This window comes from Phalacrocorax aristotelis, chromosome 3 (assembly GCF_949628215.1).
Source record: "Phalacrocorax aristotelis chromosome 3, bGulAri2.1, whole genome shotgun sequence".
NCBI classification, from domain to species: domain Eukaryota; kingdom Metazoa; phylum Chordata; class Aves; order Suliformes; family Phalacrocoracidae; genus Phalacrocorax; species Phalacrocorax aristotelis.
The window spans coordinates 120,331,715-120,347,332 of record NC_134278.1 but is presented as its reverse complement, the minus strand read 5'-3'; the positions used below and the strand labels follow the sequence as shown (position 1 = coordinate 120,347,332).

General features: G+C 39.9%; 1 protein-coding gene across 2 annotated transcripts in view; it reads left to right on the top strand.

The window, feature by feature from the left end:
* KIF26B (kinesin family member 26B) overlaps window positions 1-15,618 on the top strand; it is a 309,748-nt gene that overhangs the window by 236,808 nt on the left and 57,322 nt on the right. For both annotated transcript variants that reach the window (XM_075089362.1, XM_075089363.1), the window contains exons 6-9: window positions 3,484-3,690; window positions 5,259-5,352; window positions 7,477-7,739; window positions 10,590-10,773. In XM_075089362.1, the coding sequence (XP_074945463.1) occupies window positions 3,484-3,690; window positions 5,259-5,352; window positions 7,477-7,739; window positions 10,590-10,773 (748 nt within the window). The remainder of the gene's footprint in view (window positions 1-3,483; window positions 3,691-5,258; window positions 5,353-7,476; window positions 7,740-10,589; window positions 10,774-15,618) is intronic.

Below are 15,618 nucleotides of genomic sequence, written 5' to 3'. Positions count from 1 at the left end.
CCTAGACCACAAGCCTGCCTGTTTCCTGAGAAGATACATCCAGCTCAGATGTTTAAAAATCTATCTGGTCTGCCTAGGTTATTTTGCCACAGTTATGTATGCAGTTCTGAATCCCAATACATGTTTCTCAGGGCTGAAGTTTACCTGTAACTTGCCTACTTGTTGGGTTTTCCTATAGTCACAGCTCCCATAGCATGCAGTAGACATGTATTTTGCACAGCCAGGACCTAATCATCTTCTCAATTAATGTAATGTAAATCAGGAGTAATTTGAAAGAGTTACACTGGTGTGAAACTAGCCTGGGAGAATACTCTAGGGTATACAAATCATCAGATGACTTCAAATAATCTATTGCTACTACCTGTGTTCGGTGTCCGTCATGCTCGTGCACCCATCTTTATTTTTGTTAGCATGTGATTTTTGCTGAAGACCATCACACAGATATTTGTATGCTACTGAATTTGGATCAGGGGCTATACTGCCGAGGAAAAACATTTTTATTATGTTTACAGCAGAAAGAATAACTTTAGACAGCCTACAATGTAGGCACCTACATCTCAGGTAATCATTTAAGATACTTGCGGTGGTATAGAGAAGGCAAGAAGCACTTGTGGAGTCCAACTCATCTTATCTGAAAGGCAGGTCTATAAAACAGAATACGTGAAATACATGCTAGAAGAGCCTGTTTCTGTCTGTTGTCTACAAAGGGGTCAGACAGCTGGCTTGCATGAAGACAGCTCCTGCAGGATGGTCTAAATGGAGGTGAGATGAATTGCCCAGGTTCAGCTGTGCCAAGGGGCACAGACATCTTCATACCAGCTGCAAACAAATTAGCTGCAGATTAAGAAGTGGTCCATCTATCAGAATATCCACATGTAATCAATATGATATTCCTTTGCCCTAACATACATGAATTATTATGTCTCCAGACAAAAATCCCCAATGCACAGGAAATGCAAAGGTTTATGGCAATAGCAGTAATTTTTCTTGAGAAATGTCTATGTTTGCCAGAGTTGAGGAGCCAAATGGCTAGAAAGTGTATGCTGTCAGACATCTCCTGGGACTTCTGAGATGAGATTTTTTTCTGTAGTGGTTCATTCAGTTTATCTGATGCTAGTAAATTTTTAGGATTTGAGTTAAATTGGTCTTTTACTCCGGGGAAAGAGAAACCTGATGCCTCAGCTTCTGTCACTATAGCTGTTGGAAGTTAGGAGGATTTGCAGTATTACTTCAGTAAGAAGTGACAGGTATTAATCTGGCTTTGTGTGAATAGGTTTAAATCAGGACCCAAGCCAGTGATGTTACACTGTAACAAAACTGTTGTAGCTGAAGTTAAAACTGAATTCCCATACAGTTTGAGGCTAGAAAGGACTCTTAGACTGCCTGCGTATGAAGTGTTGTTATATTTCACGCACTAGTCATTCTCCAAAACGCAAAGAAACTTAGCTGCAGGGTATTCAGTTAACTCTCCTTTGCACACAAGGATCAAGGCTCTGGAGGACATGGATGCATAGCAGCCAAAAATACACATAAACTTAAAGAGAAATATTTTTTTAAAGCAGAGCAAGTTTTTTATTTAAAGTAGTTGAATAGCATTTATTTTGGTTTCCAGCAGATCAGCCTAATGCTCTCAATGTTAGCACCTGTTTAAAAATGTGAGACACAGTAGAAAAAGCCAAAGACATCTGAAATTGAAAACCGGAAAACAGATCAAGACTGATATCGCTCTTTGTTCTCTTGCTCCTCTAGGATTCAATGTTATACTCCCTCTCTTCCCTGCTAACTTGACTAGTGCCTCCCTTCTGAGCTGCCAGGAGATCTAGGGCTGCAATAAACATTCAAACCTTGTCTAGTTCATGTGGACTGACTCAGGGCATTGGCTGCCTTTGTCCTCAGCAGGAATCAGCTCTGCTTAGGGCTGGGTTTAGAAGAGCGCCTTTGGTAAAATATTGGAAGTGGTTTTTTCCAGTTAGAAGTTAGGTTTCATAAGCAGCTCAGCCAAGTAGTTGAGAGGAAAACCCATTCACACCCAAGAGTATTTTTCCTCTTTCCCTCAACTATTTGTGTAAAACTGAAATCATGTGCACAGATTTGTGACTATTTCATCATCTATTGACAACACGTTTTCCCATGTTAAAATATGTGGAGTCAAATTACCACTTTGACTCACAGACATATAGAGAAGACATCACAAAAAAGCTGAATAATCCCAATTAATCTCTGGTCTCATTCTGTTGTCTTCAAAGGAGCTGTATCAAAAGTGAATTTGCACAGATTTTACCTCTCAAAGCAGCTGGCTTATTTCCCTGTGGGATGAGTTTAGGCCAACATGAAATGAGATGTACATACAAAGAGCACCAGTCTCAATGAGGCCAACAGAAACTGCAGCTTCATCTACCTTTTAGGGCTACAACCTCCTGCCAGGGTGCATCTGCCATTCCAACAGCAGATGTGATCCTACCCTATGCTGAAGTGACCCTTTGTGGTCACTTGCATGCCAACCATGGGTGGGTGTGATACAAGTGACCTACAGTCAAGGAGCATTTAGATAAAAGTTCTGTCTGGTTGGTGTGAAAGTCAGTCTGCTCTAGGACAAAGTGTGTGCAGGTATGGCTAGAGGCAAGAGCTGGCAGAGAGGTGATATTTGCCCTTTAAAGTTCAGGAACTCGTGTCTGCAGGTGAAGAATTTATGGGGAGAACCAAAGTCAGACCAACTGTCATCAGTTTTACTTTCATCTAAATTACTTTCCAAGTGGGCTAAGGATGCAGTATAACCTTATTAAATCCATGAAGATGTATTTTTGTCTTAGGAATAATGTCTTATTATGTAGCCATCTAATGAGTTGTGAGCTAACATGTTTTAACAAATCTTTTATCACTTATTACATTCCAGTCCCTTGACAATAATTTCAAAATCTGACCATTAAAACAGGGCTCTCTTCACAACTCCTTGATGAGGACACTTAGAACTGAGCACTTCATCTTTTTGCATTTGGATTAGAATCGGAAAAGTATAAATTACAGATCTGGCTTTTATGTGCCTGCTTTATTGATCAGACTGCTTTGTAGAAACCACAGCAGTTCTGATAGCTTAGCAGTCTAGATTACCTTTCAGCTTTCTTAATTGGGCCACTGGGGTACAGTTAATTTTCAATTTATATTGAGAGTTAGACAAGGTGTTGTAATACCTCATCATAGTTTAGTAACATTGACACTAAAACACCATGATGTACCTCGTAATTCTAAATACACATGTTGCTTGCTGAAGTAGATGAAGTGAGTTCTGGCTTTATTCACTGTGTATTTTAGGCCAAATTCTGCCTATAAGAATTCCTGTGTCTTCACTGACTTCCACTGGGACACTAGCTACAGCAAGCAAGTATGATTTGGTCAAGCGTAATTGGAAAGTTCACTCAACATACCAGTCTAGAGGATCCAAGAGGCTAATCAGATGTGGTTGTCTTTTTGTGTGTTTGCTGACAGGTCAAAGTCATGGTGCGCATTTCTTCCATGCTTGCCAGAGACACGTCTGAGTCCAGCTCTTTCTTAAAAGTTGATCCTCGTAAAAAGCAAATCACGCTGTATGACCCATTGACCTGTGGAGGTCAGAATGCTTTCCAGAAAAGAGGCAACCAGGTTCCACCCAAGATGTTTGCTTTTGATGCAGTTTTCCCTCAAGATGCATCACAGGTAGGCATTGTATAATCAGAATAGTTATTAAACAATGGCATGCACCAGGGCCAAATTTGTTTCTGCTGCAACAGTAGTATGTTCAGTGGAGTTAGGCCAGAGATGAACTTGGTCCGCCAATGTCATCAATAATGGAATCAGTTTATTAAATTGTAACTTGATAATTGTGTGATTTCTTTATTCTTTACTGTAAAAAAATTGCTCCTAAAATTGCATGTGCAATAAATGTGCTAAATTGTGCCTAGTAGGCAAATCCTCAATAGCAACAAGTTTTTGTATATTATAAAATCTTATTATTTGGTGATACGGTGATCTTATCAGAACTGCAGTTCTCTAATGCAGTCCCCTATTCATTAAGAAGTAAAGGATTATTTATACAGTGTTCTGTTGTACAGTTTACAATAGGAGGATAGGAAATTTAGTCCACAGATATTTACTCATGTATATATGCAGATTTCTTATTTTTATTAGATGACTTTGGTTGGATGAATTATGTTACCCAAATGTCACAAGGAGGACAGTAGAAGAGTAAAGTAACATTTCATAGTATAATTAGAACTGTAAGGCTCTGTGTGTACTCACAAACTAAAGAGAGCTAGGATACAGGGCCAGCTAAAGCACTGTCATATGATCGTATCATTAGGTCAATCCCTGACCTAGTTCTGGTCCAGGCAGCTAGCACCTCCCAGACTAATGCCTGGATACAGTTCAAGGGCTGGCCTGTGAACAGTCCCTTTCTTGGCCCATTTTGTTTACTGTTATAGAGATAGTCTAGAAATACCTGTGTACTAAATGAATTTACATGATTTATTATCAGATGAGAAGTGCTTCATATAAAAGCCTGAAGTGCTAATTCTGATTTAGTTTCACCCACTATTGATAGGCAGTTGCTGCAGAAGTACTGTAGACCATTCAGCCTGCTTGAACCTTAAATCTAAGGGTTCCCAGGGTAAATCTGTGTGCTGCACTTCTTAAAATACTGCTAAAGTCTTCAGGATGGAGCCTACTGCTGCTAAAAGCTAAGAAGACTCATAATAATGTAGAGAAAAATTAAGAAAAGTCACCTAGCTAATACCAAAGAAGCTGTTTGTTCCCCTTGCATTCCTTACCCACCTGCTAGTGGAACTGTACTCAGTCCATAACTGGGAAAATAACAGAGCCTGTAAAAGTTCATCACTATTTGATTGGTTTTAATTAAAAAAATGTATTTTTAAAGTCCCCTAAATAAGCAGTTCTAACAAACCAGCCACAACCCCTTCAGTATGTGTATTTTGTTAAACCCCCAAAAAGGATGTTGATGCTTCAGCAAATGAAACTTACTTGACATAGAGCAAAAGTCCTGCTTCATGTGCTTACACAAGTAATGTCATTCTCATCAACAGCATAGGTCACAGGAATGAGACAAGCAGGTTTAGACTTTTTGATACTTCAGCGTGTATCTGGAGAACTGATGACCTTCTGACCATTTTCCAGTGAAAATACTCTGTTGATTTTCCTTATTATTGTTAATGGTTTTCTCTTTTTTTCTTCCTTTTTTTGTTCTTTTTTTTTTTTAATATCTGTGACAGGCTGAAGTGTGTGCTGGGACTGTGGCTGAGGTGATCCAGTCTGTGGTCAATGGGGCAGATGGCTGCGTGTTCTGCTTTGGCCATGCCAAGCTTGGTTGGTATTGTTAAATTTCCCTACTCAAGCAGCAAAGTGAATATTTTTAACGCAAGCTTGCTAGTGCATTAGATTAGGGAAAGCAAACTTTCATTTGTCTGTGCATAGTAATTGTATTTGAAAGTGGTACACTGTGCATGACCTTGTACTAAACCCTCACCTCTCGCTTACATATCTATTCACCTTATGTATTGTCTAAATGTTGGACAGCATTCTCTTTGAAACAGAACTTATCTTTGATTTGTTGCTTCATTCCATCCCCTGTGAGTACTATAGCAATTTTTAGCACTGTCTTCAATTGTTAATGCATGATCCAACAGTTAATTTTCAATGAATGATCCAATGGTGACCTACTTTTTTACAAATGTGCTTGAGATTGGAGACTGCCAAAATACCACTTTTATCAAGTTCCGTAAAGGCTGTGAGTATTCACTCAAGTACTTGACGTTTGTGATGGCACTATTCAAGTGCTGTGACTGGGCACTCAAGTAGTTTGATTTATATTCTATTCCCTGATTAGACAGTTGACTCATTACTAACCTCTTTCTATTCTGTCACCAACAAATCCCTTTCTAATGGTTAGCTGAATGTTACCAATGGACCAAAACTCGCTCTTTGCAAACGCATCAACAGCACTTCAGGTATTCATGGAAAGACAATAAAAAGGAGAATCATCATCATTAACAAACTATTCTTTTGAAATAACTGGACTTCAAGAGTAATTATATATTTTGTTCATACTTATTTACCAGTATTTTGAAAATACCATCTCTTTAATGCATAGTGTTGTGTTGTATGTGTGCAATGTTCTCCATTCTTTACTGTCTCAAAGAAATACAGATGTACACATACAACTTAAAAGGATAATCCGGTTTTTCAAGTGATAAAGAAGATCAAGCTGTATCAGGCCATGATTATCCCAAATTATATGCAACAAAAACTGGAGAGTGCTGAAAGTTGCAAGGCCACTAGCTCTGGTACAATGAATGGAGAAGGGTCACTGGTCCAACTAACCACAAAGGTTAACCTCCAGGCCAGGCAGGAATAACACTAGGATGAGCACTTAAATATTTAACCCCATGTGACCTGCCAAACACTAGATGGCAAAAGAGGTGGAAAAGAAAGTCACCATATAACGGTGTGTCACAAGTGCTATGTGCCCTTCAGAGAGGTGGCCTAGCTAAGGCTTTGCTAGAGCACAAGTTGAGTCTCTGCGGTTGCTTCATTAACTGTACCACCATTATTCTACCAACCGCGGAAACACCCAGACCTTGCCACAGACCTGTGCATAGAAATGTATTCTTCACTGATCTTTTTCCACATAGATTCAACATAAGAAATGAAACAAGGTAAAGAAGACACAAGTACTTGCCTGAAAGGATCTATATATTTATCATTTAGCTTATAAATTTAGGAGCTTTAGAAAACTTGTCTAAGAGCATTATATGTAGTGACACCTAAAGCAGTATAAGATGGTACTCTCTGTCTGTTCTTAATCAGCAAACTTTTGCAGCAGAGACAAGCCAGAGCTATAAATGCAGAGTCAGATAATAGCAAACCAGGGGAAGGTTTTGACTCAGATTGTGGACCCACTTATGCTCCAAATGACAACATGTACCTGTTTTTTTTCTGTATATGAAGTTACATCTTTATGTTACTGGGACCAGGTTTATGTCAATCCCAACTCCAGTGTATGAAGCATAATATAGTGCTTTGAGGTAAAATAGTATTAAAAGAATACCATACTCACAGTATCTAAAGCAGGGATTTTTAGAGACCATAACAACCCTGCTCTCTCAATTCCCCCCACTATTCACCCACATCAGAGGCTGCAGTGTTGTGTGATAGGGACCTGCAGCACCCTGCCTGGGAAATGGGCGATGTCAGGGGAATGCATGAGGTAATGATTTTTGAGAGCAGCTCAAGATTTCGTCTGTCGGTTTTAAATGCTCTCCAGTTTCCACGTACTATTTGTCTGCTTGCCTTTCTCCCTTGCTGACTCTCCTTATTGTAGTGAAGAAGTTGTTTTCATGAGGCTGTGCAGGATAATCTCTCCTGGCAGAAGGCTGTGAAGGTCCTGGGAGTGAAGTTATTATCTTTTCTCTGCCCCTCCATCCCTGACAGGGAAGTCATACACCATGATTGGGAAGGATGATTCCATGCAAAACCTCGGCATAATCCCTTGTGCCATCTCCTGGCTCTTCAAGTTGATCAATGAACGCAAAGAGAAGACAGGAGCCCGCTTCTCAGTCCGAATATCTGCAGTGGAAGTGTGGGGGAAAGAAGAAAATCTGAGAGACCTGTTGTCAGAAGTGGCTACAGGCAGCCTGCAAGATGGCCAGTCCCCAGGTGTCTACCTTTGTGAAGACCCCATTTATGGCATGCAGGTGAATTCAAGGTTCATTTTACATTGAAACAAGCAATGTGACTTTTTTTTTGAGCTATTGAGATGGTTCAAATTCAAGAACTACCCAGAGCATAAAGTTTATAGACTTGAAAGTGTTTACTTTAAAACATGCAAGAACTTTATGACCTGCAGCTGCAGGGCCATCTGCTCTCCTGGCCTAAATATTTGTACCTCTGGTATGACTGATGTTGAGCAGGGGCTCGTGTTTGCAATAAAATGTGAAAACATTCAGTGCAAACACAAATTCACCTCATTTCAAAAAAAAGAAAAAGTGTGGTCTCTCTTCTTGTAAAACAACAAGCTAAAATATTTACAGTACTGCACAAATAGCTGGAGGCCATTAATATGGCTGTTTATCTCTTTATAAACTACATTATTTATAGCACTTGCATTAGCAATGTTGTAGGAAGCATTAATCGCTACTTATTAATTGCTGCCAAGAAATAAATTCCTGAGCTGGGCAAGCCAAGAATAACTCGAACTCTTCTCAGGTTTGGATGTTCAGCAGGAATGAGTAACTGGCTCATGTATTTCCTGGGTAACCACTAGAAAGTCTCAGCAGCCCAGTTTTTTTTTCCCCTCCTGGTTTGAGAGGAAAAAAGGCCTATTCTTTCATTTTGCTGTCTGTGAGGGAGTGAATCTGATTTTCATGTGAGTAGATGAAGAAGGAGAAAACCAGCATAATGTAGCTTGAATATATTCTTTCAACTTAAAGGCAAAGGCTGCTTCCATCCAGAACTTGCAGAGAGCACTGCCTAACCAAGGATGGGGAATGGAGGGAGAAAGAAACAGGTTTACAGGGTCATGTACCCTGTTTCCAGCTCCAACCACGTAGAAATCACAATTTGCATCCACTAAAGTAATGAATAATGAGATTTTTAAACAGCAAGTAATAAATTTTCTGTTTTACCTCTTTGTGCTTTAAGCCTTTTGGACATACTTAGATCATATTTTCCATTCTTTTCTATTCTACCCAAGGACTACAAAGTTGCATCTTGATTTTAAATAACAATTAGAGTTCACATTCTCACCTGTTTTCTGGCTTTAGTTCTTTAAGGAAATACTTAGAGTATCACAAGAGATCTTGCCCTCTCGTATCTAGTAATGGGTGCAGTCTAGTGAACATTAGATGGGACACCTGAGTCTTCACAGTTCCCATTGGGGTGATAGATCGGCCAGTTATGATCTGGATTAGCTTATGTATATTACATTCGTTAAATAACTGTGTAACAACTAGCCCTTCCTTAGGGCTTAATTCTTTACTAAGTTATTTAAGCACAATAGCAATAATAATAAATATCCCATTATTGTTGCTTATTTTCACATAGAGACAGACAGAACAGCCATATACAAAACAAATTATATCAGTGGAGAAAAGGTAACTCCATAAGATGGCTATGTATCTCTGCAGTGTAAAATACTGAATTAAACTGCAAGGAATAAAAAGCCTTTTTATGTGTGTTTACAAGACATAGTGACATTCTGGAGCTGTGTGTCCTACACCTGAATTCTCAAAATCCTCAGACAAAGGGAGAATGTTATATTATAGCCATACAGATATGCAAAATCAGCAATGTGTATAGCACATGAATAATCACCGTATGTCATACTGTCTGTCATTGGGCCTTTCCAAGTATGCACATTTTCTTGTTGCTTACATTACTGGCCTGCCTTCTGCTCGCCTTCTTAACTCCTTCCTGCCCCACTCCCTCTTTCTAGAGTTTAGCCTTCAGCTGTGTCACCCCATCCAGTGCAAAGCCTTGGCTTTATCCCTCCTCAGGCTGATTAATGGTCACAAAGAGAAGACAGGAGCACTGTTTTTAGGAGAAATTCTAGCTGTATTACTTCACAGGGGAACAAACCCTGAGAATGGGAGTTCCTCAGTTTTTACGCCAGACAGCACAAGTCTATCCTATGGGCTGTGGGCCAGCTCTGTGTACTGCCAAAACTAATGCCATCACATTGCACAGTCACATGTCCCTTCCACAGACAAACTAATCTTAGGTGACATGAAACATGCATGCATTCCTAACGTTATGGGGGGTTAATAATATCTGCCCTCCTATGCTGTCTATCACTTTGGAGAGATAAGAGTGGGCTGCTGACTGGGATTGAGGTCCAGCAAATGGGAATGTATGTACATTACCTGCCTTGTTGCATTTAATGGATTGCCCTGGCTCGTGAGCAGGTGCATAAACTTGTGATATGAAGGGCCAGGAAAAAGCCTTCTCTTCTGTTCTGCTCACCACATGCTATGGGGCTGAACATAAGCGTCAGTCCTGTTATTTCCCAGATTTATCTGTGGACTTCTCCCATCTGACACTTTCTGAAGGGTAGTCCTGCCCCTGCCAGTCTCCACCAACTGTTGAATTTGGTATTGATGTGTATTCCACAATATTTTTTTTTACTTCTAACCATCAGAAGGACACAATGATTGCCAGAGCCAGCAATGCAAGGGGAAAAAAAAGGCAGTAAAAATAATGAAAATAATGAATAATTAATAAGCCTAAATAGCTTAAAATTCTGGGAAAGTGAAGGAACAAGTTTATGCATCTGTCCAGCGGTTTCCCGTTGCTGGATTCTATGTGTAACAACTGCCACCAGAGGTACCTCAAGTGAAAACCCTCAAAAGCCTCGATTCAGTCGTGGTGCTCCTGGAGGGCACGGTGTCGCTGCTGCCGGTGTCAGGAGGGCCTCATTCCATCATTCCATTAAGCACCTCCTCCTTTTTGGTTCCATCAGAACTCAGCATATCCACAGTGTGCACTGACTGCAGGAAGTTGTCTGGTAGTGTTGACTTGTGTCGTTTCTCCCTTGCGTTAACCTGCAGCTTCAGAATCAGAGTGAGCTCCGTGCCCCTACAGCAGAGAAGGCTGCCTTCTTCCTCGATGCTGCCATTGCCTCACGTCGCAGCAGCCAGCGGGACTGTGATGAGGAGGATCACCGCAACTCCCACATGCTCTTCACTCTTCACATCTACCAGTACCGCATGGAGAAGAGTGGCAAAGGCGGAAGTAAGCTGTCCCTTTGCTCCCTTCTGTCTCCTCCAAGCCTGCCTGGAAAATGGTTTTAAACAGTCCTTTAAACAATATTCTTTAGTGGTGAAAATTAGAAGAGTTCTCCATTCAGCATGAGGTGGGGCCATTCGTACTGGCAGAGACGGTCTACCTGCCTGGTAAAGAGTCACCAAAGGCTGTTAGAAGGCTACTGGAGATTATTACCATCACATGTCAATGTAGTTGTCACTGTGGAGATACTAACGATTAGTACTCAGCACTGAATGGGCCTCTATATCTTAAAAAAAAAAAATGCTTTTCACATTGGCCTTTAGTATTATATTTACTGATAGTGGTGAGGTCATGGATTAAAATACTGTGGCAACGGGAATTCCTTGACACCCTTACATTAGCTGTTCCTCTTTGGCACCTAAAGAGGGCAGTGTGTGTGGAAGCGCATGTTGACGACGGGGAAACTGACCTTTTCTTGGAGATACTTGATATTTTAGTTGCTGGCCCAACTACATATGCACGAAGGACACGTGTGGTTCTTTGTAAAGGCTCTGGGCTTTTCAGATTGGCTTGCTTCCTCTCTTTCTCATAGATACTTTCATTGGCTTGTGTCTTTACTTCCGTGTCCCACTTGTAAATGTGGAAAAACTGCTTCCGTGTCTACTTATATGTTTCTATAATTTTGAAAGGTTTCATTTGACTCGCACCATTTATATTTTTTTATTATATTTATCTTCTGTTTCAAGTCTTTCAAATTGTTTATAACTGGACATATACAGAGGGGTTTTTTTTTTAGCAAGTTCCAGTGATAAAAGCTTTATATAATATAAGAAGCACCCCTGCCAAAAAAGAGAACTTTCACATAAAAATTCTTTTTTTAAATAATCATTTTTTACAAGGAAAAATGTTTGTTTGAAAGACACCAGAGACCTCTGCTTCTTTAAATTTGTGGGCTTAAGCAATTCTGCAGAAATAGTGTATGTTTCAGCTCCTGGCTCTGCATAGGTTATTTGTAATAAGGAATAGATTGCAAGCTATGATATGTAGTGGGTGAACACCACTGCAATATTAATGTCTAATGTTTGAATACATAAAAATTACATTGACTGTACTTATAATGTAAAAGAGAAAACCAGAAAGTTGCTCTAAATGGAAATGCAGTTTGCATGTGTTTAAGTAATAACCCCTGTGGAACTGGCAAGCAGAAATCTCAATTAACTAAAGGTTCATTAATTAACCACCCTGCGGTGGAAAGGAAGACTGAATGCTCAAATGGAAAGGTTCATAGGAATAAAGATGGCTGATTTGGGGGGAATTATTATTAAAATTATTTAATGTTCTATGCTTTTTACTGCATGCAAGTACATGTACACACAGTCCGTTTCTACTATTTTCAAATGCAATTAATAAAAGGGAAAATATTTTCTCCTGTGGCTATAATGACTAATTTTAAAAAAAGAAGACATGATCCTGTTGGATTATAATATGGCATGCTCTGCCCATTGCCTGTAGTTATATCTTTGTCTTGTGGCCATACCACCTCCTGTCTTCAAGTTTCCATATCTGAGTGGCCTCACAAGCCAGGCGGGGTCAGATCTCACTGATAATTGAATGAGGGGGGAATTCCAGCTGCTCAGAAAGGGCGCCTAGTGATTATCACTGTCTCCTGCTGTAATGAAGGACTTCTCAGAAAACAACATGAAGATAGAAAAGATATATAGATTCCAGTAACAGGATTAAACAAGGATAGGAAAAAGAAAAAGAAAAAGAAAAAGAAAAAGAAAAAGAAAAACCACACCAGAAACCCAGCTTCTAAAGTATAAGACATTAAAGGGCTGGCTAACGTATGATTTTGGTAAAAATTGACTGTTAGAATAACACACTGGTACTGTACTTACCTCCTTGTTAGATTCATTACCAGGAATGTCATGAAGCAGGCTTAGCACCATTGAAATAAATGGCACTGTGGCAGAACTGGTACAGTAATTTTTCAGCTGTCAGCTCTGCAAAATCTGTGTGGCCACAGACAAAATGAGTGTTAGGACGTTCCACTTTTCTTTCTGTAGTTTCCAGGCACATTAGTGGAGAACTTGCCTAACAAATAGCTTCGTTTTCAGATCAAGCAAGTGGATCTGCTGTCTTAAAAATGTCTTACTTTGACTTGTAAATTAAATAAGAAGGAAAGATCCGATAACTTCTCTTATTCTGGATTTCCTCAGCCTGTGTAACAGGAATATGTGTGGAAACAATATAACTAAGATTTTGAAGGGTAGTGATTTCTTTCATTCTCTTTTGCTTCCCCGATGTCTGGTAATCTTAGCAGTGGAAATATTTATTATATATAAATCAGTAAAGTCACCTGCAGTCGTTTTCATTAGCAACTAAACACATTTCTTTGTTTTTCTAAGTCATTGGGGGGTAGCCAAAAAAAGGTAGTTTAAGTCTTCTGAGGGTAACAGTCTTAGAGGACTCTTAGAGGGGAGGCAAAGGTCCTCCATGAGCAGTTCAGAGGAGGTGAAGGTGCAGCTGCCTTGATGGTTCCCCAGGGAAGCCTTACTTTCTGCAGTGAGTGCAGAAGCCTGGAGTGCATGTAGATATTTCCCCATGAGAAGTATCCCACCATTTCCCACCACTGAGAGCACAGTGGTCTTCCATGGGCATGTTTAATGAGTTGTCATATAATCTGGGGACTGTTACAGCATTTTGAATGTCTAGCCACCAACATTAGTTTTGATCAGATATTTATTCTTCACTTCTGTTTTGTGTTACTCAGCATGACTTAACCAATATTGCAGTATCATTTAATACATGGAAGTCCTGCATTGCCTAATACCTGATGTAGCTGAAGTACTAACAGGACTTAAAAGAAGCATAACTTACTGTATTGTAGTGGTATAACTCCAGCCAGCAACTAAGCACCACACTGCCGCTCACTCACTCCCCCCCACCCCGGGACGGGGGAGAGGATTGGAAGAGTAAAAGTGAGAAAACTCGTGGGTTGAGATAAAGCCAGTTTAATAGTTAAAGCAAAATCCGTGCGCGCGAGCAAAGTAAAACAAGGAATTCATTCACTAATTCCCATGGGCAGGCAGGTGTTCAGCCATCTCCAGGAAAACAGGGCTCCATCACGCGTAACGGTTACTTGGGAAGACAAACGCCATCGCTCCAAAGATCCCATCCTTCCTCCTTCTTCCCCAGCTCTATATGCTGAGCAAGATGTCATATGGTGTGGGATATCCCTTTGGTCAGCTGGGGTCAACTGTCCCAGCTGTGCTTCCTCCCGACTCCTTGTGCACCCCCAGCCACTCGCTGGTGGGGTGGGGTGAGGGGCAGGAAAGGCCTTGACTCTGTGTAAGCCCTGCTCAGCTGTAACGAAAACATCCCTGGGTTATCAACACTCTTTTCATCACAAATCCAAACCATAGCCCCATCCTAGCTACTATGAAGAAAATTAACTCTATCCCAGCCAAAACCAGCACATGTGTTTTAACAACTCTTAACAGAGATGCTGGCTACATTTCTGGAATATTCTCAGATCCCATAGCATAAACCACTTTCACAGAAAAAGTATTCTGTCTTCTTTCTTCTCTCTTTCTTCTTTCTTCCTTCTTTCTTTTTCCTCTCTGCTTTGGTTTTATTTTCTTATCTTTTCCTTCTCTTTATTCATGTTTCTTCTTTTATCATAAAAATCTACTCCTAATTTTATTGTTCTTCATTTTAATTAGCTATCACCTACAACTGAAACAGGATTATAGAATTATATATAATACATTCTACAGAAAGATTTTATATTTTTATAGAGTTTTGTGTCATACAAGACACAGGGTAGTAGCAATAAGCAGTCAGCCCTGTGTTTTGCAGTGCTTGCAAAATTAAATCTCTCTCATTTTTCAGTGCAGGTTAACATATTTTAAGCTACAGCTAATAATTATATATACCTTTAGTAGCTGTATTTTTTCTATATTTATATACATTTTTCCTAGTAGACTTCCTTTCTGTGAGCAAATCTGTAAAGTTATATGATCGCGTATCACCTCTTTGTCAGTATGAGGAAGTTTTACAGGTGTCTTCTTCACATATCTATGTAAACTTATTTCCTTCTACTTTCTATGGCACCTACATGCCTCTATACCACGGCATGGTACCACAGCTACTGAATGCAGGGTCATTTTAAAAACATGCTTGTGGTTGATAAGATATTTCCAAAGCAATTAAATGTGTCTGGAAACTTCTTTTCTAAGGTTCCCATCATGTAGTTGCTCCCATTGCCATCTTTGCTTGTGAACTGGTCTCCCCCCACCACTGGTACTTTTTTTTACCAGATGCATAAGTTGAGGTGCTGTGTCAAAATGGCTGTGAATTTATTTGAATAGAGTTAAACTCAGATATGAAAGTATTCCCACTCCTGTTTCAGTTATGTTTGTGTCTCAAATAGTGCTCTTAACTTTTGGGTTAAGATCCTAGAAATAAAATTGCCTTTTCCTACGGGTTGCTTCTAAACTAACAGGGAAGAGTGGTCAAAGATCAGATGCAAAAAAAACCAGTTAGGAAATTGTCTTGAGATAACAGAGAATAACAGAAAGCAGCTATTCCCAGCCTGTAGTTTTCTGGACAGAGAATCTGTAATGATGGAGACAGAAACACAGCCAACTTAGGGACAGGCTAATAGATCTATATTAAAAACAAAAAAGAAAGCAAAAAAGCACAGTAGTGACTCCCACAGAGTTAAACCTGCAGGAATGGGTGAGTACTGAAAGCCCTGGCAATTTTTAAGCAAGCCCAGAGTGGAGAGCAATGTACAGCAATAAAGGCTGACAGTGAGTTAACAGGACCCCTACAGTTTGTTGCTGC